Source organism: Geotrypetes seraphini, chromosome 6, assembly GCF_902459505.1.
Source record: "Geotrypetes seraphini chromosome 6, aGeoSer1.1, whole genome shotgun sequence".
NCBI lineage: Eukaryota > Metazoa > Chordata > Amphibia > Gymnophiona > Dermophiidae > Geotrypetes > Geotrypetes seraphini.
This window is the reverse complement of record NC_047089.1, coordinates 181,744,870-181,769,544: the sequence shown is the minus strand read 5'-3', so window position 1 is coordinate 181,769,544 and position 24,675 is coordinate 181,744,870. Positions and strand designations below refer to the sequence as shown.

Genomic DNA, 24,675 nt, shown 5'->3' with positions numbered 1-24,675 from the left:
AATAAAACAAAAGTTCACATAGTAAAATGTTAAACTTGATATAAACAATTACCCCAACTGTAGGAGAGACACATTCAAAGTTCTGTCATTTCTTTCACATCAGTCCCTTGGAACAGAACCTAACACATCTAGATCACAACTCATCAAGCTGGCAATACATTTTCACCTGGTAGTATTATTTTTTTTCTTTATTGCAATTTTAACATAACTTCACAAGAGATCTCTTGTTCATGCAAAATAGATATATAATTTTAAAAAAGAAACCAATACATTTATCCATTAAAGAAAAAACTTAAATCTTTCTTAGACCACAAATACAGAAGAGGAGAATACCAAAACTGAGGAGCAACTTAAATATAGTAAAATTACAAAGGAATAGACTTAACAGTGAAAAAATTGACCCTTATTTTTTCCTTTTATGACTACCATAAGATCTTACTAAACTTTCCTGGCTGTCATTTTCTTCAAATCCAGGAATGCTTGGAGTTGTTTTATTAGACATTTGCATGAATATGCCAAAAGAAACGTTGCTCAAAGAGTTAATGTCCCAGATCTCATTGCCAGAAAGCACAGTTACATACCATAACAGGTGTTATCCAGGGACAGCAGGCAGATATTCTCAAATATGGGTGACGTCATCCATGGAGCCCCGATACTGAAGTGCACCGGCACTTTAAGAACTTTAGAAAGTCCGCAACTGACCACACCATGCATGCGGGAGTGCCTTCCTGCCTGACGTAGGCGCATGGATTCTCAGTTCAGTAATCCAGCCAAGAAACCAACCAGGGGAGTTGGGTGGGTTCTGAGAATATCTGCCTACTGTCTCTGGATAACACCTGTTATAGTAAGTAACTGTGCTTTATCCCAGGACAAGCAGGCAGCATATTCTCACATATGGGTAATCTCCAAGCTAACCAGAATGGGATGGTGGGAAGGTTGGCCTTTAGGAAAACAAATTTTGCAGTACTGCTTGGCCAAAGTGCCAATCCCATCTGGAATAAGATTCCAGACAGTAATGAGATGTAAAAGTATGAACCGAGGAACAAGTAGCAGCTTTAAAGATCTCATCAATAGGGGTAGAGCAGAGAAAAGCTACCAAAGCTGCCATAGCTCGAACTTTATGGGCTGTGACATGACTCCCCAGTTGTAGCCCAGCCTGAGCACAACAGAATGAGATGCAAGTAGCCAATCAAATCGTTCTCTTTAAAACAAGATGACCCAACTTGTTAGGATCAAAGGAGATAAAAGTTGAGATGTTCTATGCGGTTTTGTCCTGTTGAGTTAGTAGGCCAATGCCTGCTTACAATCCAAAGTATGATGAGCTGTTTCTCCTGAATAAGAATGAGGCCTAGGAAAGAATACTGGAAGAACAATTGATTGATTGAGATGAAACTCAGTGATAACCTTAGGAAGGAACTTTGGATGAGTGCAAAGCATAACCTTGTCATGGTGGAACACTGTGAATGATGGGTCTGCCACTAACACTTGAAGTTCACTTACTTTTCTGGTAGAAGTGAGAGAAATGAGAAAGACAACTTTCTAAGTAAGGAATTTGAGATGAGCCATAGACATTGGTTCAAATAGAAGCTTCATCAACGTAGCAAGAACCACACTGAGATCCCAAACCACTGGTTTGATATTGAAAAGTCCTTTCATGAATCTGGAGATAAAAGGATGAGCAGTAAGAGGTTTACTATCCACTGGTTGATGAAAGGCAGTGATAGCACTGAGATGGATGCCAGAGCCAGACAAATGAAGGAGATAATCCAAAACTGAGGAAACGGAAATGGATTTCAGATCCAGGGGATGAAGGAGACACCAAGCAGAAAAATGAGTCCATTTTTGTTGATAACAATGCTGAGTGGCCGGTTTTCTAGAAGCTTACAATATGAGTCTGACAGGCTGAGAAAGGTCAAGATCAGGTGAACTCAGCCCTAGAGGTACCAAGCTGTCAGGTGCAAGACTGAAAGTTGGGATGTAGAAGAGAACCGTGACTTTGCGTAAGAGATGGAAAAATTGATAAAGGTATTGACTCCTTAATGCTGAGTTGAAGTAGAAGGGAGAACCAAGGCTGTTTGGGCCACCAAAGAGCTATAAGTATCATAGTGGCCGATTCCTGCTTGGCTTTGACAAGTGTCTTGAGAATGAGAGGGATGGGTAGAAATGCATAAAGTTGTGCATCCATGGAGAGCTGCTGAATTGAACGTGAGGTTGAAAAATTCTGCTGAGTTTGTCCGCTAAGATATTCTGATCCCCCTGAATATAGATTGCGTTGAGAAAGATGTTGCAAGCAATCGCCCAAAGCCATATCTTCTTAGCCTCTTGACAGAGGAGAGAACCCGTCCCTCCTTGCTTGTTTATACAGTATATGGCGACTTGATTGTCTATGTGGACTAGAAGGACATGATTGACTACTAAATGCTGAAAAGCTCTGAGAGCATAGTAAATCGCTCTGAGTTCCAAAAGATTTATGTGAAAGCATTGTTCTCTGGGGGACCAGCAACCTTGCGTGCGAAGGCCATCCAGATGAGTTCCCCAAGTATAGGTTGACGAATCCATGGTCAGAACTTTTTGATGAGGAGGCATGTGAAACAAAAGACCTCTGGAAAGACTAGAAGAGTTCATCTACCACTGAAGCAACTATCGAAGAGATGAGGTGACAGAAATGTGTTGTGAGAGTGGGTTGAGCGCCTGAGACAACTGTGAAGCCAGAGACCATTGAGGCATCCGGAGATGAATCCTTGCAAGAGGAGTCACATGGACTGTTGAAGCCGTATGATCCAGAAGAACCATCATGCGCCCGGCTGAAATTGATTGAAGTTGGGCGATCTGATGACAAAGTTGGATTAGTGTAACCTGACGTTGTTGAAGAAGAAATGCCCTGAGTTGAGTAGTGTTGAGTAGAGCTCCAATGAACTGGAGCTTCTGAGATGGCTGAAGATGTAATTTGGGGAAATTGATCTCAAACCCCAAGTTCTGAAGAAATAGTATGATCTGATTTGTCGCTAAGAGTACACCTTAAGATGAAGGATCCTCGATCAGCCAGTCATCTAGGTAGGGGAAGACTTGAAGGTCTTGAGACCTCAAGGCCGCTGCCATCACCACCAGTTACTTGGTGAAGACTCTGGGAGAGGATGCCAGGACAAAAGGTAGAACTTTGTATTGATAGTGGTGATGTGCACACTTGAAATCTGAGGTACTTTGTGGGATCTCTCAGAGAGAGAAAGAGATAATGGTTACTGCGGATGGGCAGACAAGATGGGCCATTTGGCCTTTATCTGCCATCATGTTTCTATGTTTCCTGGGGATATGAGTATAGGCTTCCTTGAGATCTAGAGAGCATAGCCAATCGTTGTGAGCCAAGAGGGGATATAGAGTGGCTAGAGACATCATCCAAAATTTTTCCTTGACATGAAACTTGTTGAGAACTCTGAGATCTAGAATAGGTCGGAGACCACCTGTCTTCTTCAGGACTAGAAAATAGCGGGAATAAACCCCCCAGTTCTGCTGATCCGCAGGAACCTTCTCGATGGCATTCAGGAGAAGGGAATCAATTTCCTGAAGAAGGGAGGACTGGTGAGAGTTCAAAGCAGACTCTCTTGGAGGATGATCTGGAGGAACGATGATAAAATGAAGAGAGTAACCCTCTCAAATGAACTGTAGAACCAAGAGGTCTGAGGTGATCAACTCCCAACAATGAAAATAAAGTTGGAGATGACCTCCGATTGGCTGAGGAAGAGGTTGATGTAAAGGAATTGCAACTATGCTCTTGAGTAGCCTGACAAAAAGACTAGATCGATTTAACAGGAGCAGCTATTGAGGTTTCTGAGGGCATTGTTGCTTCTGATTTTTCTGTTGTGGCCTGGAGGAAGAGCAAAAGGTTTGGCCAAAAAACGCCTCTGATATGAAGAGGAGGGCTTGAATGGTCTTGCTGTGGAAGACTTAGATTTAGGTTTATGTAAAGCATCCCAATACTTTTCGTGGGCCGAGAGCTTTTTTTTTTTTCAAAATTCTTTATTCATTTTTTCATCTTACATCAAGTACACAATATTACCGTATTTTCACGTAGATAACGCGCACCCGTGTAAAACGCGCACACGGGTATAGCGCGCGGAAAACACAAATTTATGTACAGAAATTTTTATATACCGCGCACACCCGTATACCGCGCATGCTGCCCGACTCTCCCGTCGCTGCCCGACTCTCCTTTCGCCCGCCCCGACTCTCCTCTGGCCACCCCGACTCTCCTTTTGCCCGCCCCGACTCTCCTCTCCCCCTTGAAGTCCTGTCCCCACCCTGAAAACCTGATGCCCCCCCCGACGTCCGATTCACCCCAACGCAGCACCGCTCGCACCCCCACCCCGAAGGACCACTCGCACGCACTTCCACCCGCACCCGCACCCCCACCCTGAAGGACCGCTCGCACCCCCACAGCCTCCCGACCCCCCCCCCCATCATGTAGAAGCTCCTACCGGTGTCCTGCTGCTTTCTCTTGGCGGTCCCGGCCCTTCCGTGAGCCCTGCGCCTGCGCTGCTTCCTCTTCTAGCGGTCGCCCTTTTTCTAACGTCAAGCACTCTTGCTCTGCCGACTCCCCGACACGATCGGGGCAAGAGGGAGCTCAAGCCCTCTTGCCCCAGCCAACCGCGGCACACCCGACACGATCGGGGCAAGAGGGAGCTCAAGCCCTCTTGCCCCAGCCAACCGCGGCACACCCGACACGATCGGGGCAAGAGGGAGCTCAAGCCCTCTTGCCCCCCCCGACACGATCGGGCAAAAGGGAGCCCAAGCCCTCTTACCCCACCGACTCCCCAACTCCCCGACAATATCGGGCCAGGAGGGAGCCCAAACCCTCCTGGCCACGGCGACCCCCTACTCCCACCCCGCACTACATTACGGGCAGGAGGGATCCCAGGCCCTCCTGCCCTCGACGCAAACCCCCCTCCCCCCCAACGACCGCCCCCCTCAAGAACCTCCGACCGCCCCCCAGCTGACCCGTGACCCCCCTGGCCGACCCCCACGACACCCCCACCCCCCTTCCCCGTACCTTTGTGTAGTTGGCTGGACAGACGGGAGCCAAACCCGCCTGTCCGGCAGGCAGCCAATGACGGAATGAGGCCGGATTGGCCCATCCGTCCCAAAGCTCCGCCTACTGGTGGGGCCTAAGGCACCTGGGCCAATCAGAATAGGCCCGGGAGCCTTAGGTCCCTCCTGGGGGCGGGGCCTAAGGCACATGGGCCCAACCCGACCATGTGCCCAAGGTTCCGCCCCCAGGAGAGACCTAAGGCTCCCGGGCCTATTCTGATTGGCCCAGGCACCTTAGGCCCCACCAGTAGGCGGAGCTTTTGGACGGATGGGCCAATCCGGCCTCATTCCGTCGTTGGCTGCCTGCCAGACAAGCGGGTTTGGCTCCCGTCTGTCCGGCCAACTACACAAAGGTAAGGGGAAGGGGGATGGGGGTGTCGTGGGGGTCGGCCAGGGGGGGTCGCGGGTCGGCTGGGGGGGGCGGTCGTTGGGGGGAGGGGGTTTGCGTCGAGGGCAGGAGGGCCTGGGATCCCTCCTGCCCGTAATGTAGTGCGGGGTGGGGGTAGGGGGTCGCCGTGGCCAGGAGGGTTTGGGCTCCCTCCTGGCCCGATATTGTCAGGGAGTTGGGGAGTCGGCGGGGCAAGAGGGCTTGGGCTCCCTTTTGCCCCGATCGTGTCGGGGGAGGGCAAGAGGGCTTGAGCTCCCTCATGCCCCGATCGTGTCGGGGGTGCCGAGGTTGGCTGGGGCAAGAGGGCGGGAGTGCGTGCGAGCGGTCCTTCAGGGTGGGGGTACGGGTGCGGGTGGGAGTGCGTGCGAGCGGTCCTTCAGGGTGGGGATGCGGGTACGGGTGGGAGCGCGTGCGAGCGGTCCTTCGGGGTGGGGGTGCGGGTGCGTGCGAGCAGTCCTTCGGGGTGGGGGTGCGAGCGGTCCTGCGGGGGGAAGGTGAATCGGACGTCGGGGGGGGGACTATGTAAAAAAAAATTTTGTACAATGCGCTCACGCGTATACCGCGCAAGGTTATGCACGGTTTGTAAAAACACGTATAACGCGCGCGTTATATGCGTGAAAATACGGTACATTAGTTAAACTTGTACACATCACTTGAATTTCGTACTAACATCATCTTAAATACATTAATTTATACCCTCCCCACCCATCCTTCCCCCAAATATTTTAATCAAAAATATCATATAATATTGTATTTTTATCTATTGATTAAATCTTTAATATAACTTTATATCATCCCCCCCTATGTATAAGTGTACTTTCAGTGGATAATGGTGTCTAATCATTGCAATAATTTGTCAATGGCCCCCAAATCTTTTTAAAATTATTATAATTCCCTTTTTGCATGCCAATTGTTCTTTCCATTTTGTAAATGTGGCACAACGAATTCCACCAGAAGGTATAGTTAAGTCTACTGTAATTTTTCCAATTATTGGTGATATGTTGTATGGCAACTCCTGTCAAAATCAATACAAGTTTATTATTACTTGATGAAATTTGACTTTTTGTTCTCATTGACATACCGAACATAATTGTATCATATGATAATGCTACGTGGTTTTCTAATAAACAATTAATTTGAGACCAAATTGATTTCCAAAATGCCATGATACAGGGACAATAGAATATTAAAGAGCTTTTGAGTAGCATTCTCCATTGAGTCTCCAAAAAGCTTATCCCCCAGACAGGGGATGTTGGCCAACCGGTCTTAGAGGTTAACATCCATATCAGCAACTCTGAGCCAGGCTAATCTCCCCATGACCACAGACACAGAAGAAGCCCTGGAAGACAACTCAAAGGCATCATAAGCAGACTGAACCATGTACCATTATTTGGGTATGGGTGCGAACAATGTGTGGGAAATCTTTCACTCAATGAGATGGAAGATACTTTTGAAAAGCAGGCGATTGCTAAACTAAATGTTTCAGGTAGCATGTGAAATAGACGTATTTAATGACTCAGTTTGTCAACATGGAGTTTTGGTAAAGATGCCTACCAAACCTATCCATAGTACATCACTCTCAACCTGGAGGGACCGAGGTGTAAACCTTGGACAGGATATAATTTTTCAGTGTGGGCTCCACCACCAAAGACTGATGAGACAGTTGAGATTTGTCAAAACCTGGACTGTGAATAATCCTCTAGAGGGAGTTCAGTTTCCTGAGAGCAACAGGAACAGAGAGAGGAGATTCCCAATTTTTATGAAGGGTTTCTCTCAGGTATCTATGCAAAGGAAGTTTGATAAGCTCATTAGGAGTTTGATCTTAGTCCATAGTTTCCAAAAATTCAGCGTAATACAGTGGTACCTTGGTTTACGAGCATAATTCATTCCAGAAGCATGCTTGTAAGCCAAAGCACTCATATATCAAAGCAAAGTTCCCAATAGGCCACAATGTAAACTCAAACAATTCGTTCCACAACCAAGGTTTGCTATGGTGGCCCAGGGGTGGGTACCTGCCTTTGGGTGCTACAGCACTTTCAGCGTGGTGGCTTCCTTCCTTCGGGGTCCCCGTGCGGCTGCCCTCCCGCTTCGGCCGATGCCTCTACCGTCTGTCAGCGCCTCCCGGCTCCCTGCGTGCTTGTATGTGGTGAGCGTGTTGTCGGGGCAGCGGCTGGCTTGGCTCAGGAGAGGAGCGGTCGTGCGCATGCTCGCACAGGATGGCGGCCGGCTTGGATTGGGAGCCGGGAGGCGTTGACGGACAGCAGAGGCATCGGCCAAAGCGGGAGGGCAGCCGCACGGGGACCCCGAGGGATGGAAGCTACCACGCTTAAAGCGCTGCAGCACCCACAGGCAGGTACCCACCATTGCTGAGAGCTTGTTTATCAGGGTGGTGCTCAGTTTGCGAGACAAAAGTTTACTGAGTGTTTTGCTCGTCTTGCAAAACACTCGCAAACTGCGTTACTTGCAAACTGAGGTTCCACTGTATTTGGAATCGGCCTATAGCTTGATAAACAGATCCTTACCCAACTGTCTAATGAAACAAGTGAAGGAAAGTCTCTCTGTAAGGGACATTTCTCTAGGAGGAGTCTTAGATGGAGATTGTGCCTCAGGAGAGTCATAAGCCTCTGTGGTTGAATGAGAAACGTCAATATTGGAATCCATTTGAAGATCAGAGTAAATATGCAGTGATGGAGATTGATGTTGCTGCTGCTTGGAACGGTGTTGGTCCAGTGAGAAAGGAGATGCAGGATGTTTATATTTCTCTGGACATTTGAAAGAAACATGTTTAGACTTGCAAGAATACTTGCTAGACTAAGAACATTGAGGGGAAGAAGAAGAATGATGCTTTGACGAACTAGAACAATGTCTGGAGGCACGATGCTTCAATGCATGGCTGGATGATGACTGATGTTGAGAGCCATGATGATGCATTGATGAAGTATTGGCAGTACCGGCATCCCATGTGGTGTGATGCTCAGGCTGGGCCGGTACTGGAGGAGTTGGTGTCGGGGTAATAAGCTGAAACATATCCCCATATACCACACAAAAGAGAGCATCGAGTTTCTCTTTGAACATGTGGCTTTGTTGCCAGTACCAACGGTGCTGCGAGTCGTTCTGGAGAGGTTGACTCGGATGACGATGCACTCCTCAATTTGGAAATGAGGGGGTCTTCGCTAGGTCGGCATGATTGGGCTCAATGCCATAATGACCTGCAACCCCATCTGGGAAGCTGGTGGCTTTTTAGCTGGCTTACCAGAAGGAGCGATAACCTGCGACACCGAAATCGATGTCGGTGCCTTGGATGACATCAGTGTCTTCGAGGTTGACGGCTTCAATGTCGATGCATGTGATGCATCAGCTCCCTCCATGCCGACACCGAACAACTTCTCCTGCTGTAGAATGCGTCTCCTAATGGTGCATTTTTGAAGAGTGGAACGCGCGCAGGACTCGATGCGATGTTCTGGGCCATGGCACTGTATTCATCAGTTGTGAGGGTCGGTGATGGAAATTGTCCTTTGGCACCTGCTGCACTTTTTAAATCCCGTTAACAGGCGGGACATGGATGTGGAAACCACCTCAGCCAAACTGAACTCAATGGCTGAGGTAAGAAAGAGGCCCCGCCACAAAAACACCTGAAGGCGAAAAACAGGAAAGAAAAATTTTCCCGAGTTCCCTTTAAAAAAAAGAAAAATGAAGAAAATTAAACACACAAGCAGGAAGGCAAGCCTGAAAAACGACAAATGTTCAAGAGCATGACTTTTTAGCTCCACAGAAAACTAAGAACTAAGGAGCCATGCGCCTATGATGGGCGGAAAGACACTCACGTATGCACGGTGCAGTCAGTTACAAACTTTCTAAAGTTCTTAAAGTGCCAATGCACTTTTGCAGCTGTCCGTACCAGGGCTCTGTGGATGACATCACCCACATGTGAGAATATGCTGCCTGCTTGTCCTGGGATAATGCAAAATAGAAATACCCAAGTTGGTGGGCTTCCCAGAGCCCTGTCAGCAGAAGACCTCTTCCTCTAGTCCAGGGGTGTCAAAGTCCCTCCTCGAGGGCCGGAATCCAGTCGGGTTTTCAGGATTTCCCCAATGAATATGCATTGAAAGCAGTGCATGCAAATAGATCTCATGCAGATTCATTGGGGAAATCCTGAAAACCCGACTGGATTCTGGCCCTCGAGGACCGACTTTGACACCTGTGCTCTAGTCCAATAGCCAGAACTCTTCAATCTTTGCAGCTGCTGGCTGCTCAGAGACACTGCCACTAGCTGCAGAGCTTAGAGATTTCTGGCTGCTGGACTAGAGGAGACAGGAGGAGATAGACTTCAACTGGCAGGGTTTTGGGAACTCCACCAACCACAGCAAGGGTTGGTGGCTAATTTTTTATGGACCTGGGCCTAGGATCCCTGTGTGTTCAGTACAGAAAAAAGTGCATATCTGTTTTTATTTCTCCACTTGCTGAGTTTAATTTCTTAGGGTTCCCAGTTCAATATCTATTTCTATTTGTAATCCCTTGTTCTGTATTTGTTAAAGGTCTGTGTTATGTAAAGAAGTCATTTAAAGTTGTTTTATATGTGGTATAATAGGAGGTGGGGAAATCGGGAGGAGGGGTTATGTGTGATAGTAATGGGAGGTAGGGATATCAGGGAGAGAGTGCAGAAAGGAGAGGGGATGTGACAAGATGGAGTTCCTGTCACTGGCCAGAGGAGGGAGTTTGAGCAGTAGAAAGAAGGAGCTGATTTGCTTAACATTCTGCAAAGGCTGCTGGGAGCTGTCCACTCACCCTGACAAACAGTGGTGCTGAAAGGACAGGTCTAGAGCAGAAGGCTGGGAAAATCAGAAGCTTCTCTGGAAGCGAGGCGACCCTCAAGGGGAGAAATGCTGGTCTGTGACCTAACCCTCAGTAAGCCTGTTAGACTGGCCTGCCCAATATACTTTAGGGATGATGAGGGTACCCCAGGGTTGACAACTTGTACAGGGCCTGGTGATGGTGTGAGAAACCAAAGGAGTAAAAAAATGGAGCTGTCCTCACAGAGAGTGGCTGATGAACAGGAAGTAAGTCCCAGGAAGAGCCCTCAGAGAGTCTGGCTGGGAGATCAGAAGAGTCCTTAGGGCATGCGTCTGTGATAAGACATCTGAGAGACTGGGAGTCTTCAGTGCATGTGTCCAGGAAAAGACGCCTGAGTGACTGGGAAAGGGCCTAGGAGTAGCCAGAAGGCCCGGTAGAGCCTGGAGTCCAGGGAGGGGTTCAGGTTTGACGACCAGCAGAGGGACCAGTGAAGAGGTATCCAGGATCCATGGGGAGCCAAGAGCCAGGGAGTGTAGGGACCAGCGATGGCCCCACAAGAAGAGTCAGAAGAGGTTGGAGTCCAAGGCCCAAGGCCAATAGGGGACTGGTGAGTGACCGGCAGGGGGACTGTGAGGACTGGCGAAATGACCAGTAAATGGCACTGCAAGCCATCAAAGGACCCCCAAGTGAAGCAGCCTGATAGACTCGGGAGAATGTTAGCCAAAGATCTGGCGAGCATCCGGTGGAGGGACTGGCAAGATGGTGGTGACCAGTAGAGAGACCAGTAATGGCACTTGAAGCTTCCAGAAGACCCAAACAGCCAATGAAGGGTTGGGAGAGGACTGAAAGGCCTTTGGAGTCCAGGAAGGACCCAGAAAAGAACTGGCAGGCAAGTGAGGATCAGGGAGGACAAGGATGACCTAGAGGGACCTGGTCAGAGGTTTATAAAATATATGAATGATGTGTATGTTGCGTTATTGTTTTAACAGTGTTCCAGCAGAGCCAGGGGACAGAGGAGTAATGGGTGTTGACCGCTCAGCCAGATCACATGATCACAGAAGATCAGGGGCCTCATCAATTTCTGCCCTGGGCCCCAGCATGTCTAAAACTGGCCTTGCACATGGCTACTTGGTATTACTTGGAGAAGACAATCCTGGAATGTTAACAGAGCATTATGGATTGCTCAGAGTTCGAGCAGATTAATGTGGAGAGTTTTCTCCTAAGGATTCCAGGTTTCTTGGGTATGGGGACTGTCAGCCCTAGTATTGCTAGCAATCAGCAGTTTTGGTTGCCATAACCAATGTCAGAAAAAGCCTATGGGAAATTATATCAATCTGACTCTGGAATGTTGATGCAGAATTCTGTGCTCCTGCACAGAATTCACATACATTAATCATCCAGCCAGACTGGATTGTTTATCAAGAAGATAGGCTGCTTGAATGGGACAAAGAAGCCAGATACTGATCCCATCTACCATGCCTGCAAGTATCACACCCTCCTTATCAATTAAACTAATCATTGTTTCAAACAGTTTACAAATTCTAAACAGAAAGATACTGGGAAATACAATAGTTTCTATATTCAGAATAAGATTCCAAGCTATAAAAGCCTCCTCTCTGCAACACACATGGATCTATCTCTTTCTCTGTCTATCTCTCTATCCTTCTCTTTATCTATGGAACCCGAAGCTTAGACCATTACCCCATCCCCCTTTCTCAATCTCTCTCTGGATCTCCCTGGAACTTCAGGCTTCTATGTCTCTCTTTTCCTCTGAACTCTGTAAGGCAGGGAAACTGCTTTGCTCTCTCCTTAATTTTAATGTTTAAGTGTAACTTTTATGAATCTTACTTTTCTGTAAGCCTATTTCTATAATATATTCTTTATGCAATCACCTCTGGCTGTGTTTCTTATTTGATTCTACTCCTGGTGAATCTTCTGTGAGGGAACTGAACCTGGGACCTGGCGCTTTGTAAGGGACGCCTCTCACGTAACCCCCTACCACCTAATATTGTGGGGGACCCACTTTCAAACCTTACAGGGACCATCAAGGTGGGCTCCCCATTCAATCATGTTAGTTGGTGGTACTTGGAACAAAAGTCCCTTGGAGAGGTTGGTAGGTGTTAGCCACCAAGAGAGTGATTTTTGGAAATTGTGATATCACTCTGATCTGTTGAAAGAGAAGGCCCGTGACTTGAGACCACTAGATTGAATGAGTCTACTGAGGATCTCTGAGATGGAGACAGACAAAGGAAGTGACATGTACTGTTGATGCCATGTGACCAAGTACTCGCAGCATTTGGAATAGTGAAATGTAGCGAGGAAACTTTGTGGCAAAGTTGAATCAGAGTGTCGAGTCTCTGTTGTGTAGGAATGCACAAGTCTGAACCATGTTCAAGAGTGCTCCAATGAATTCTAGAGTCTGTGTAGGTTCTAAATGTGATTTCTGGTAGTTGGTTGCAAGCAATAGGAGTTCTAGTAGGTGAATAGTTGCATCCCTTGTTTGTTGAGTCTGCAGAGGTGTGGAGGCTTTGATCAACTAGTCATTCAAGTATGGGAATACATGAAAGCTGTACATGCGAAACAACGCTCCTACCACTACTAGGGCATTTTGTGAAAACTCTGGGTGCTGATTTCAGGCCAAATGGAAGCACCTTGTCCTAGAAATGACATGTTTCTAAATCCTTGGCGTCACCCTGGACCAAAGCCTGACGTTTGAAGATCACACTAATGCTCAAGTCAAAAAATGCTTTGTCACTCTATGGAAACTTCGCACCATTAAACAATACTTCGATTTCTTTTCCTTTCGACTGCTGGTTCAGTCCCTGATCTTAAGTACCTTAGACTACTGCAATATTATATACTTAGGATCTCTCAAGAAAACCATCAAACAACTGAGTCATCCAAAATGCTGCAGTCCGTCTCATTTATGGCCTCAAGAAATCAGACCATGTAAGCCCATAATACAAAAAACTACACTGGCTGCCTGTGGAAACAAGGGTCATTTTTAAGTTTGCTTGCCTTTGCTTCAAAACCATGACATGTTCATCCCCATCCTATCTGTCTCACCAATTCAAATTCCCAGGCACAATTAATACACGCAGTACCTATTTGTTCGTTTTTCCATCCCTAAAGGGCTGCACCTACAAGAGATACCTCGATAGAACACTATCATTCCAAGCAGGCAAATGGAGCAAATGTTTAACCAACTTCATTTCAAATGCACTTTCGTACCAAACGTTTAGAAAGTCAATAAAAACTTATCTCTTTGACAAATTTCTCTGACCCCACTTAAACCTGATGTACTTCCAAAACACTTCCAGATAAACCTGACTAAATTTAGCATGCCAATGTAATTTCAAAAGTTCTCTGTAAAGTCGCTGTCTGTATAGTCTCTTCCCTTGTAAACCGCTTAGAACTGTTTGTGGTATGGCGGTATATACAAATAAAGTTATTATTATCATTATTATTACTTTCTGTGGGCAGGTAGAATTGGAACATGGGTATATGCTTCTTTGAGATCTAGAAAGCAAAACCAGTTATTCTTTTCTAACAGTGGTAATAGGGTTCCCAGTGAGATCATGCAAAATTTCTCCTTCACCTAGGATCTGTTCAGAGCTCAGAGGTCTAAAATTGGATGGAGGCCTCCAGTCTATTTTGGTATAATTCATTCACTGGCAACTCTGGACAATCACTAGAAGAGCACCAAGTTAGATCAGAGTCATAGTCCTCAATACCAGGTTCTGTTAGTGGAGAATGATGTCAAGAGGAGCATCAAGGAGATAAAAGGTGATGCTAAGGTGAATGTCGACAAGAGTGCCTCAATGAACATTGGTAGGAGCATTGAAAAAGAGATGAACTGCGTTCTCTCAATGAAGATGCAAGCCTTGAAGTAGACGCTCGACATCTGAGCGTCAATGACATGCATCATTGATGTGTGTCTATGATAGACTCTGAAGATGTGCGTCAGTCATTTACATCGACAATAGATGTTTATGATGTGTGTCGGCCATTTATGACAACCATAGACGCTGATGCTTGAAGCTCATGCTTTAACTGAGTGTCCAGGCAATGCTCAGAATGAGCTGATGCTGGCATCGTTTGAGCAGGATTTTGTATCATTCGTCACTGCAGCAACACAGCTAGCTCTTTCTGCAAAAGCATGAAAGCTGTTCCTGCAGAGAACCGGTACATGCACTGGTATCATAGGTGCATTAGTTGAGTGTGGAAACACTGGTGACCCCATTATCAAGGCACACTTCATAGGTGATGCCAACTGTACAGATTTTGATCTGTCATCAATGCATCGGCGCTTAGGGCGCGTTAATGGTGAAAATGCTTGAGATGATGCTGAAGCGTTCCTGGAGGGGAAAGTGTGTTTATGCTTCTTAGCCTTTTTAGGAGGTTTCCCCAATGCAGGCAGCACCTTTGACATAGATTATGTCAATGCCACTGGTACCAGAGTTATCAGATCCTGAGGATCAGCATTGGAGATTCCCGCCATTTCTGATGTAGAAACAGATGACCCGAAAATTTTTTGAACTGTAATTTTCTGGCTTTTAGTGATCTTTTCTGTAATTTTAAATAGAGTGGGCAGGAAAAATCACAGTGATCAATACCTAGGCACTGAACGCAACAGCTGTGCAGATCAGTATGAGAAATAGTCCTGTGACACTGAGAACACTGCTTAAATCTACTAGAATCTACGTGAAGTCAAAAGACTGAATGATTCAAAAAGGTCAAGTAGATTATAAAATGAAAAAGTCTCGATGATTCTGGCCTGACAAGCTTAAGAGAGCTCGAGGGCCCAAAATAAAAACTCAATAAAAATTTGAAAAAAACGGAATCATTTGATGTGGTGAGCATTGCTGAGCTCCTGGGTCCCTGGGCCTCATCTGCCCTCATCGTTCTTACTAATCGAGTATTTTGAAGTTCATTTGGTCACCTTTGTGTATGGACCACTTTATATTGCGCTCGGAGCGGAATATGAGTGGCAAACCTGGTAAAAAAGAGAATGTGAGAAAGAGAGGCTGAAGGAAGTAGTTGGCAAGATGGTGGTGACCTTAGAATCACCTGCCTTACCCTTGTCTCCTTTGCACATAACGGAACTTACATCTGCAGTGGTGTAAGCGCTGGAGCCTCAATTAGGGCAGTTATCAGGCCAAATAGCTAATTTTAAATCTCTCTTGGCTGAGACTTCTCACCGTACCACCGAGCTGTAGACACGCGTGGCGACAGTTGATGATGTGACCACGTCAACCAACAGAATTCCAGTCACTTCGGGATCAACTCCAAACACAAGCAGAAAAATTAGAGGATCTTGAGAACCATTCTCCTTGTGACAACATCAGGTTTGTAGGCCTCCCGGAATCCATTTCAGAGGTGTGCCTTCTCCCCACATTGGAACACTGGTTCCAGTCCATTTTGCCTCTGCCAGACGGTATCGGCCCTCATAGATTGTAGCACACCCATCGTCTCGGCAGGAAGGTGGAGGGCCATCGTTGACCTTGAGTGGTAATTGCCAAAGTGCACAACTATCTGCATAAAGCAACACTTTTACAACAATACAAGGCTAAGCATAAGTCTCTCCAGTTTGAGGGTGAACCAGTGCGCCTCTTCCAGGACTACTCGGTGGTGCTGTTAGAGAAATGTCGGCAATTTTCTTCTATTTGCTCCATTCTACATGATTGCAAAATTCAGTTCATGCTTTTGTACCCTGTAGTTCTTAAGGTTTTTGCTCCTGGAAATTGGCTTACCTTAGAAATGGAGGCAGCAGCCAAAGATTTCATCAACACTTTGCCTGAGGAGCCATCTACATCATCAACTTGAACTTTGGGTTCTCCTTCTTCGCAGGAGAACACTGCAGAAACTGGCCTTTAGTGCGGCTCATTGGGTGTGTGTTTGGCCGCTGCCCTGTGGACTTATTTCTGACAGCATGTATTTTTGTCTACTGATTCTACTATATCATCTATCTGCGTATTGGGTTGTATGGAGTTTTTGGTGAGCCTGTTTGGGATGTCTGAGAGAATGACTGGAGTTTGATATATTATATTTTTCTTTAGTTCTTCATACTTTTCTTTGTACGTTTGTGGGGGAAGTGTGAGTGTTTGCCTGGGCACACAGGTGTGTTAACACTAGGTAGCAGAAGGGGGCGCTTTGTGTGGTCCTGGTGATGTATGTGAATGGGGTGGTGGTGTAGGGACAGTATGGTGGCTTGTTCGGTGGGGGTAGAGGGGGGTTTTGAGTGGGTGTTGCTGGTCCTATTTTGTTACCCTTGCTAGGACTTACTGTGTGGTTGTTGTGTATCAGTAGGTGAGCATTTTCTTTTTTGCATCTACTTGTCTCTTGCCAGGGAGTGGTTGGGGCATAGGGACCCTGCACATCTGTTCATGGCTCTGACATTCTGAGTCCTCGAGGAGGAATCAGTAATGTTTATTTCACTTTGGGGGGAAGAGTGGGGGAGGACAGTGGTGGGGTGTTGGGTGGGTTTTTTGTGGTCTGTTTGTTGGTGGGGTTGGGGAGGGGGGTTTCATGGATTGAGGGCAGGGGTGGAAGGGGAGGATTTCTGGGCTTTTGGGCAATTGCTGGAGGAGGGCCTCCTGGGTCACTATGGTATCATGTCTTGGCTTGGACATAGTCTCATGATTCATCTTGTTGTTCTATCCTGTTTCTGTGTGAGGTGGACCTTACAACATCACTGATCCAGACCCATCTTTGTTCCTCTGGGTATGGGCTGGAGCCTGGATGATATTGCATATCTTTTCTGTTGTCTTTTTCTTCTTTTCTTATGCTTTCTGGTGGCAGGGACTAATTTAAAACTGGTCACCTGGAATGTGGCAAGAATCACATCCTCGATTAAACGATCCAAGATTCTCTCCCAATTGAAAAGACAGTCTGCAGATATAGCTTGTCTGCAGGAAACCAAACTAACAGATGCTGAACATGCCAAGCTGGCCACAGCCTGGGTTGGTCAGGTATTTTATTCCTCTAATCCCCGCAAGAAGGAAGGGGTGGCTGTTTTGATTAGCAAGGGCTTACTGGAACAGGTCAAACAGATACAGAGTGATGCCTATGGGAGATACATGTTATTACAAGTCTAATTGCCCTACTTAGAATTTTTGCTTTTAGTTGTCTATGCCCCCAACACTTATGAGCATGCCTTTTTTCGTCAGTTAGTCCGGTTTGTCTCATGACGCTACCCAGCCCGTAATTCTGGCAGGGGATTTCAGCCTTGTACTGGACTCCTGTTTGGACTGCTCCTCTTCCGCTAAGGGTTCTAGCCTGGGGCGTGGAAAAGGCATATCCTTTTTATGCGATGCCCTGGATGTGGTGGATCCTTGGCGACTATTAAATCCCTCTGCCACACTTGTCCAGGGCTCAAGGTTCCTTTTCGAGGATTGACTATATTTTGCTCTCGTCCTCTCTCTTCTCGCGGGTTGCCTCTGCAGTAATAGGGCCTACAGTAATTTCAGATTACACAATGTGTTGGCTCTTTCGCTGGTGCTTTCCTGCTTATTTGCACCAGGACAAACATTTTTGGGATTACCTTTTCCACAAGTGGGAGGAGTTCAGCCAATTTAACACACAACATCAGGATACCCCGACCCTCTATTGGGAAATCCTCAAAGTGGTGCTGAGAGGTGATATTCTACAATACATGTCTTTGAGGGCTAGACGAATCTCTCAGGGCATCATCTCTTTAGAAAAGCAGCTTTGTAAAACAAAGTCTGCTTATATTCACAACTCTTCTAGTGTTACCAAGGAAGCTTATTTCTCCACTCAATCTGCTTTGAACGTGTTGCTTCATGACAGGATGAAAAAATACCTCTTTCGTAGGTGTTTCAACTTTTACAGACATGGTAATAGAGCTGGTCAGCTCCTTGCTCATATTGCTCATTCATGGCAGGGTCCTACATGAATATGGGGAGTTTGGGATCCAGCTGGGGTGCTTCATCATAGGACGCAGGAGATTATGGATGTGCTTCATAACTTTTTCAGGGCTATGTATGCAGCTCCCCAGGCCTATTCTGGTCCTTCATTTACAGATTACTTGGAGGATTCTCGCCTGCCTCAACTCACTCCTATCCAATTGGCAGTGCTGAATGCTCCCCTGATGGCGAAAGAGCTACAGAAGGTTGTAAAGTCATTGAGCTATGTGACAGCTCTGGGCCCTGACGGCTTCTCCTCAGAATTTTATAAACTTCTTTTACCCCAGTTGTGTGCTCCTTTACTCTCTCATTTCGATAATGTCATCAGGGAGGGCCGGTTTCCTGCGGGGTTTAATGTAGCACTGATTTCTTTGATCCCTAAGTCTTTTTGACCTATCTCTCTTCTCAATGTTGATATAAAAAATCTTGGCTCATCTGATGGCAGATCGTCTTTCATCTATTCTACTGGATTTGATTTGTCCTGAACAGGTTGGCTTTGTCAGGGGTCAGTAATCTGTATAAATGTTCAAAAGGTATTGGTGTCTATTTTTCAGTGTCAGACTAGTGCCACTTCAGCAGTGCTGGCCAGTTTAGATGAAGAGAAGGCCTTTGACAAGGTTCGATGGGACTACCTATTCGATTTGCTTCATGGGGGTATTGGGGTGGTTTTGGGCTGTTCTACAAACATTATATTTTCAACCTGAGGCTGTGCTCTTGGTGAATGGGCATTGCTCTTCTTCCTTTCCTATCCACTGCAGTACTCGGCAAGGCTGCCCGTTGTCCCCCTTATTATTCTTCCTTTATCTAGAGCTGCTTCTTCGTACCCTTTTCTTAGACTGAGATGTGTCAGGGGTTGTGGTGGAGGGACAGGTAGTCAAACTATGCCTAGCTTTTGCAAATGATCTCTTGTTGGTCTTGACCCGACCGGTTGCATCTTTGCAGACGATGTTGGGGGCGATTGATGAATTCTCCTTTTACTCTGGTTTCCAACTTAATAGGCATAAATTTATCATACTCCCTTTGGACCCTAGTTTACCTCACGGTTGGGTGGGGAATCTCCTGTTTCTCTAGGTGGGGAGGCCATTAAATATCTGAGGGTCTGGATCCCGAGCGACCTGTCCTGGTTGTATGATCTCAATGTGCAGGCAAAAATTGTAGTTTATGGAGCAAAAATTACACCTCTGGCGGGCATTCTTTCTCTCATTAGTGAGCAAGATTTCCCTTTACAATATGCTTCTATTCCCTTATTGGTTATACCTTTTTCAGTTGTCCCTTTCATTTTCAACTACTACCTATAGAACTTTCATGAGATTATTGAATGGATTCCTATGGAGTGGTAAAAAACCTCGACTCGCCTACCATGCAGTAGCCCTTCCTAGAGAAAAAGGGGATCTGGGCTTATTGAATTTAAGGCTTTACATTGTAACATTCCAGTTATGTCACATTAACAATTGGTTTTGCGACATCTCTTGTGTTTCGTTTACCACAGCGGAAATGAAGTTACTAGGCCCACTGCATTTTAGTAGTTGGCTGCATGCCCCATTGAAATATTTTCCTTCTTCTCTTCGTCTATGTCTTATTTATCTCCCCATCCATCAGGCTTGGCGTAGTTTGTACACCTTGCTCAAGATCAGTTTGGGAACAACTTCTTTGTTGCCTATCTGGGGAAATCCATTATTTTCTCCAGGCATGATATCAGCTTCTTTCCTCCGGTGAAGGAAGCAGAACTTACTCTATATACATCATGTCGATGCGATCTTTTGCTGATGTTCAGTCAGTTTGCCTATTGGCAACATCGACATTATATCTATTCCTTACCTACTGCGACACTCTCTGGAAAAGCTTTCGAGCTTTTTAAGGAAGCTTTGTGCTTAGATGCGCAGGGCCATATTCCTTTGCGTTATCACCTTCAATCTTTACAAGAGCTACTTCCTGACTTTGATTACTTGCGCCTAGGTCTTCAGTGGTCCCGCGATTTGGGTATTTCTATTTCAGCTGATCTCCTCCGAAAATGTCTTAAATTAGCCTCCCAAATTAAGTTATCTGTTGTAGTTTGGGAGCTTAATTTCAAGATGGTTATGCGCTTACATGCATCTCCCAGGGCAAAGCAGATCTCTCTACAACTTGATACCCGTTGCCCTAAGTGCCACCAGTTGGGAGCTACTCCTGGTCACATATTTTTTGTTTGTCCTAGAATATGTGTCTTTTTGGGGAGGGTCTTGGATCACATCTCCACCTTGTGGAATGCTCACTGCATAGCTTCCCCATGACTCTTGTTTTTTCAATGGCAGGTGGTTGCACCTGTGCCAAAGGGAACGCGGTGCTTCCTGCGTAAAGCTGTATTGTTGGGGAAACAACTCATATTATTGCATTGATTGGATGTGTCTCCTCCTTCTTTGCAGCAGTGGAGGGCGGCTAAGATACAACTTCTTCCGCTGGAAAAGCGAATAGTTACTGACATGGACTCATGGGTTGGAAGATGCCTACAAACTGTTTGGGAACCATTTTAGAACTCTTTTACCCCTGCTGCACATAGTTCTTTGTTGAATTTGTAATGAGTCTTATGGATTTTTTTTTCTCTCTCTCTCTCTCTCCTTGCAAGGTTTGCTTGTGGCTCGGAAGCCTTTCCGCTTCACATGGGAGGGGGAACGGGGGCAGAGGGGAGTAAAATAAACAAAAAAAAGGAATGTTAACCTCTTATTATATACGGTATACTGGGTTTTATGACTGTGTCCTTTGCATTTTTTGCTCAATAAAAATATTTATAAAAATTTTTTTGAAAAATATAGAAACTGGGTTAATGGAAAGGCAAAAATGTACTAATAGAGAAGATTTACACAAAAAGCATGTAGAAAAACTATGCCTAAAATAGGTGCATATAGTACATGCGCTGAGAGAAATTGAAAGAAACAGCTTCTCAGCTCCGCAGAAAACTGATGGTCCCACGAGTTGGTGGCAGATGGGAAGGCATTTGTGCATGTGTGGTATGGGCGGTCTTCAAGTTTTAAAGTGACACTGCACTTGTGAACTGTCCATACCGGGCTCTGTGGATGACATCACCCACATATAAGAATATGCCGTCTGTTTGTCCTGGGATAAATGAGGTTTCATTTTTTGCTTCAACACAAGCTATTACAGTAGTTACAAGTGCTAACCAGTTTGTTTTTAGATAATTCAGCTACAAACTAATCAGAGCACTTTTAAAAATTGAGTAAGCTTTAGTTGCACACTAACAACTATTGATCTTTTCATTATAGTGAAGTCTTAGCACAAACCAGATTTGCAGAACGTACTTCAGAAGGCAGCAGCAGTCTCTGATTCAGATTTACATCATGGTTTGGAGAAGGCTCGTCTCTTGATTTTTTCACAGCTAGGATAAGATCTTTCAGCTTTAGCAAGATATTATTAGCCTTCTGCCTGCTTAAATTATTGGGCTTTTGATTCCTGTAATGAGCAGATTTATCTGACAATTCCAAGGTGAGCATCTGACCTGAATAAGGGGTATATGGCTCAGGAATATATTCCAAAGTGTTGTCTAACGCTGTCTGGTTATCAGAAATTGTGTCACTGATGAAAGAGGGATGCTTACATTCACTGCACACTTCTGGGTGTTCTCTGTGGAAAGAACATCTATAATCTGTTACTGCATAAGTGGCATCAGCTGTCTCAAGTTGACTATGAAAACTCTTTGTTTCTGAGCAATCCTTCTGCTTTTTCCGTTCCAGTAGCATAATCTCTTCTTTTGGTAAATCCAGGTTTCCTGGCAATTTCAAAGTTCCATGTGAGCCTTCATTTGTATCCTCTTCTCTTTCCAAAATACCAGTCTCTGCCTGAAAATGGTATAAGCTATCATTCAACTCTTTTACAGGAAAAGTCAACATACTTTTACTGTACAAAAAATCAATCCTGGGAGGACTCCAGTCTGAAGGGAATGCATCCCTGCATGCATTGCCTCTCGAGGACAAATCACCACAATAATTATTCTGAGGTGCACTGATATTGTTATAGCTCCCAGTGTCTTCAGCATCTTTAACTAACTGGAAATTTCTAGAGGTGTCCAAAGGCCAGTTTTCTAGCTCCTGAGTAGGACAGTGTGGTTGGAGAGGTTTAGGCATGGTTATCGAAGCTGTGTCAATGGACAAAGTTGTCTTTCGTTTTTTAAAAGGTGTCCTCACACTGCTGTTGCAGTCAGGTGATCTTTTCAGAATAGGTGGTGTTTCTTCCACTGGAGAGAAAGCTCTGGAGCAGGAGCTAATATTTGAACTGAAAAGGATTCTTTTTAGAGTTGATGTTGATATGGTACTTCCTGATAGCTTGTGCTTTGATGTTGACAGCTGCCTGGGTAACACCTCTGAAGAAGATTCAACTGCAGAAAAAAAAATCAAAATATACTGCTAAGACATTATATATTTTTTCTGTCTCAAAACATCTAGAAATATTCATCTCAGCTATTAGGGAAAGTCTATCACCAAACACTAGTAGAACACTGGACAATACAATGTAAGGTGCTATCATTCTATACTGTGTTTCTATTATACTAACATTCATTGTCTAAAATTAAAATAAGTACATTTAAAAGATAGTTTTATAACAAGCCATTAGTTTTCAAAAGGAAAATATGTGCAAAGATTCCCATTTAAAAAAATTGCCTAATAGAGTGGAGGAGGAGTTTAATGGTTAGCACAATGGTCTAAGAACCTGGGGAACTGAGTTCAATTACCACAGCAGCTTCCTGGTGACTCCACTGCCCCATGTACAAAAAAGTACCTATATATTTATAACATGTAAACCACTTTGATTGTAACTATAAAAGGCAGTATAGCAAATCCCATTTTCCTTCCTTAATGGAAAGAACATTTACACCTACTTTTTGCTAAACACAAAGGCCCTGATTCTCCAAAGTGCGTCCCGGTTTTAGGCAGCTGTAGACTTAGTGGGGATGGGAGGACCCGCTATGCCTAAGGCCTGATTGGTCCAGGCTTCTAGAGCCTGGGCCAATCAGGCCTTAGACTTCGGCGGGATGGGCCGGAAAGGGACGGGCCCGCCTCATTTCGACCAGACGTGCCTGCCGGCTGGACGGGCAAGACCCATCTGGCCGTAAGAACAGGTTAGTTTGGTGGGGTGGAGGTTTGGGGGTTGTTAGCGCCAGGGGGGGGAGGGTGCGTCTTCGGGCAGGAGGGATTGGGCACCCTCCTGCCAGCGATCGATATTGTCGGGGGGGAGGGTGTGTCTTCGGGCAGGAGGGATTGGGCACCCTTCCTGCCAGCGATCGGACAGGCCGCGGCCCGCTATACCCATAGAAATGTCTTAGAATTCCCTCCCCCTCCCCCAAGAGGGCTAATTTATAAGTGACTTGAACAGAGTAGACCATGTGATGCCTTGAGCAAGCAGGACATAGGTCTATGCTGCTCTAGGGCCCTGTACCGAAAATCACATTAAATCACTTCTTAAACTTGGAGGAAAAACATGGATTTGCTGTGATCTGCTAGTTATTTTATGGACAACTTTGTCTTTATGTTGGGGACCAGGATATCTAGCTGTACTGCCAAGAAAGAGAAAGAAAAATCACAGAACAGTGAGGATAAGATGGCTGATGTACAACAACCTGTGACTTCGGGTTGCACAAACCAGAAGCTAGACCAACTTACCTCCGCAGTGAGTAAAGCACTTTTCCTTCATTTACAGCAACTATCGACATAGTTCACAGCCGTAGAGTCTTTATTGGCAAAACTACCAACAGAACAGCATTACTTGAACAAGAGTTTCTGATGCATGGCAGAGTCATCGAGCATGGTTACAGATTTTGTGAAACATGTGGCAGGCCAGGCTGAGAAACCTAAGGACATAGAATATCGCTCGAGAAGAGCGAACTTGCATCTCCTGGGCCTGCCAGAACATCTACCTCAACATTTTCTTTCAACACTATTGGAAAATGGCTCAGCAGTGAATTTGCTCTATCGGACAGTTATGAACCCCTCTGTCTGGAACAGGCCCACTGTGTCGGGAGACCGCAAGACGGCCAGCACACTTCATGAGAGTTGGTGATCAAAATCCATAATTATCTCCATAAAATGGAGATTTTGCAAGGGTATTAAAAAAAAGACACTTTTCAACTTCAAAATGAAGGCTCTTCTATTAAGATTTTCCAGGATTACTCAAGCACTCTACAGGAGAAGAGGCAACTTACCCCACTAAGTGCTGCACTTTGTGAAAAAATATACACTTTATGCTCATATATCCAGCCATTTAAAAAATGTATTTGGAGAACTCTTGGAAATCCTTCACCTCTGTTCACACTACTTCAGATGCTGTGAAGGGAAAAATTCAGTAGATAGTTGAACTGGTGCTAGCCTTCTCAGGTTTTCATTTTGGAATTCACCAGGCCTCATTGAATATGAACCTGTTATGTTTACTGAAATGCTTTAGTATTATGAGGGGTCACAGTATCTCTACAGAAGAACAAGAGGGATTAAATCATACATTTTTGTT

At 45.5% G+C, this 24,675-nt stretch overlaps 1 protein-coding gene across 1 annotated transcript in view; it reads right to left on the bottom strand.

The window, feature by feature from the left end:
• Positions 1 to 21,437: 21,437 nt before the first annotated feature.
• LOC117362928 overlaps positions 21,438 to 24,675 on the bottom strand; it is a 61,557-nt gene continuing 58,319 nt past the window's right edge. Inside the window, exon 5 of the mRNA XM_033950018.1 lies at positions 21,438 to 22,552. Within this exon, the coding sequence (XP_033805909.1) occupies positions 21,438 to 22,552 (1,115 nt within the window). The remainder of the gene's footprint in view (positions 22,553 to 24,675) is intronic.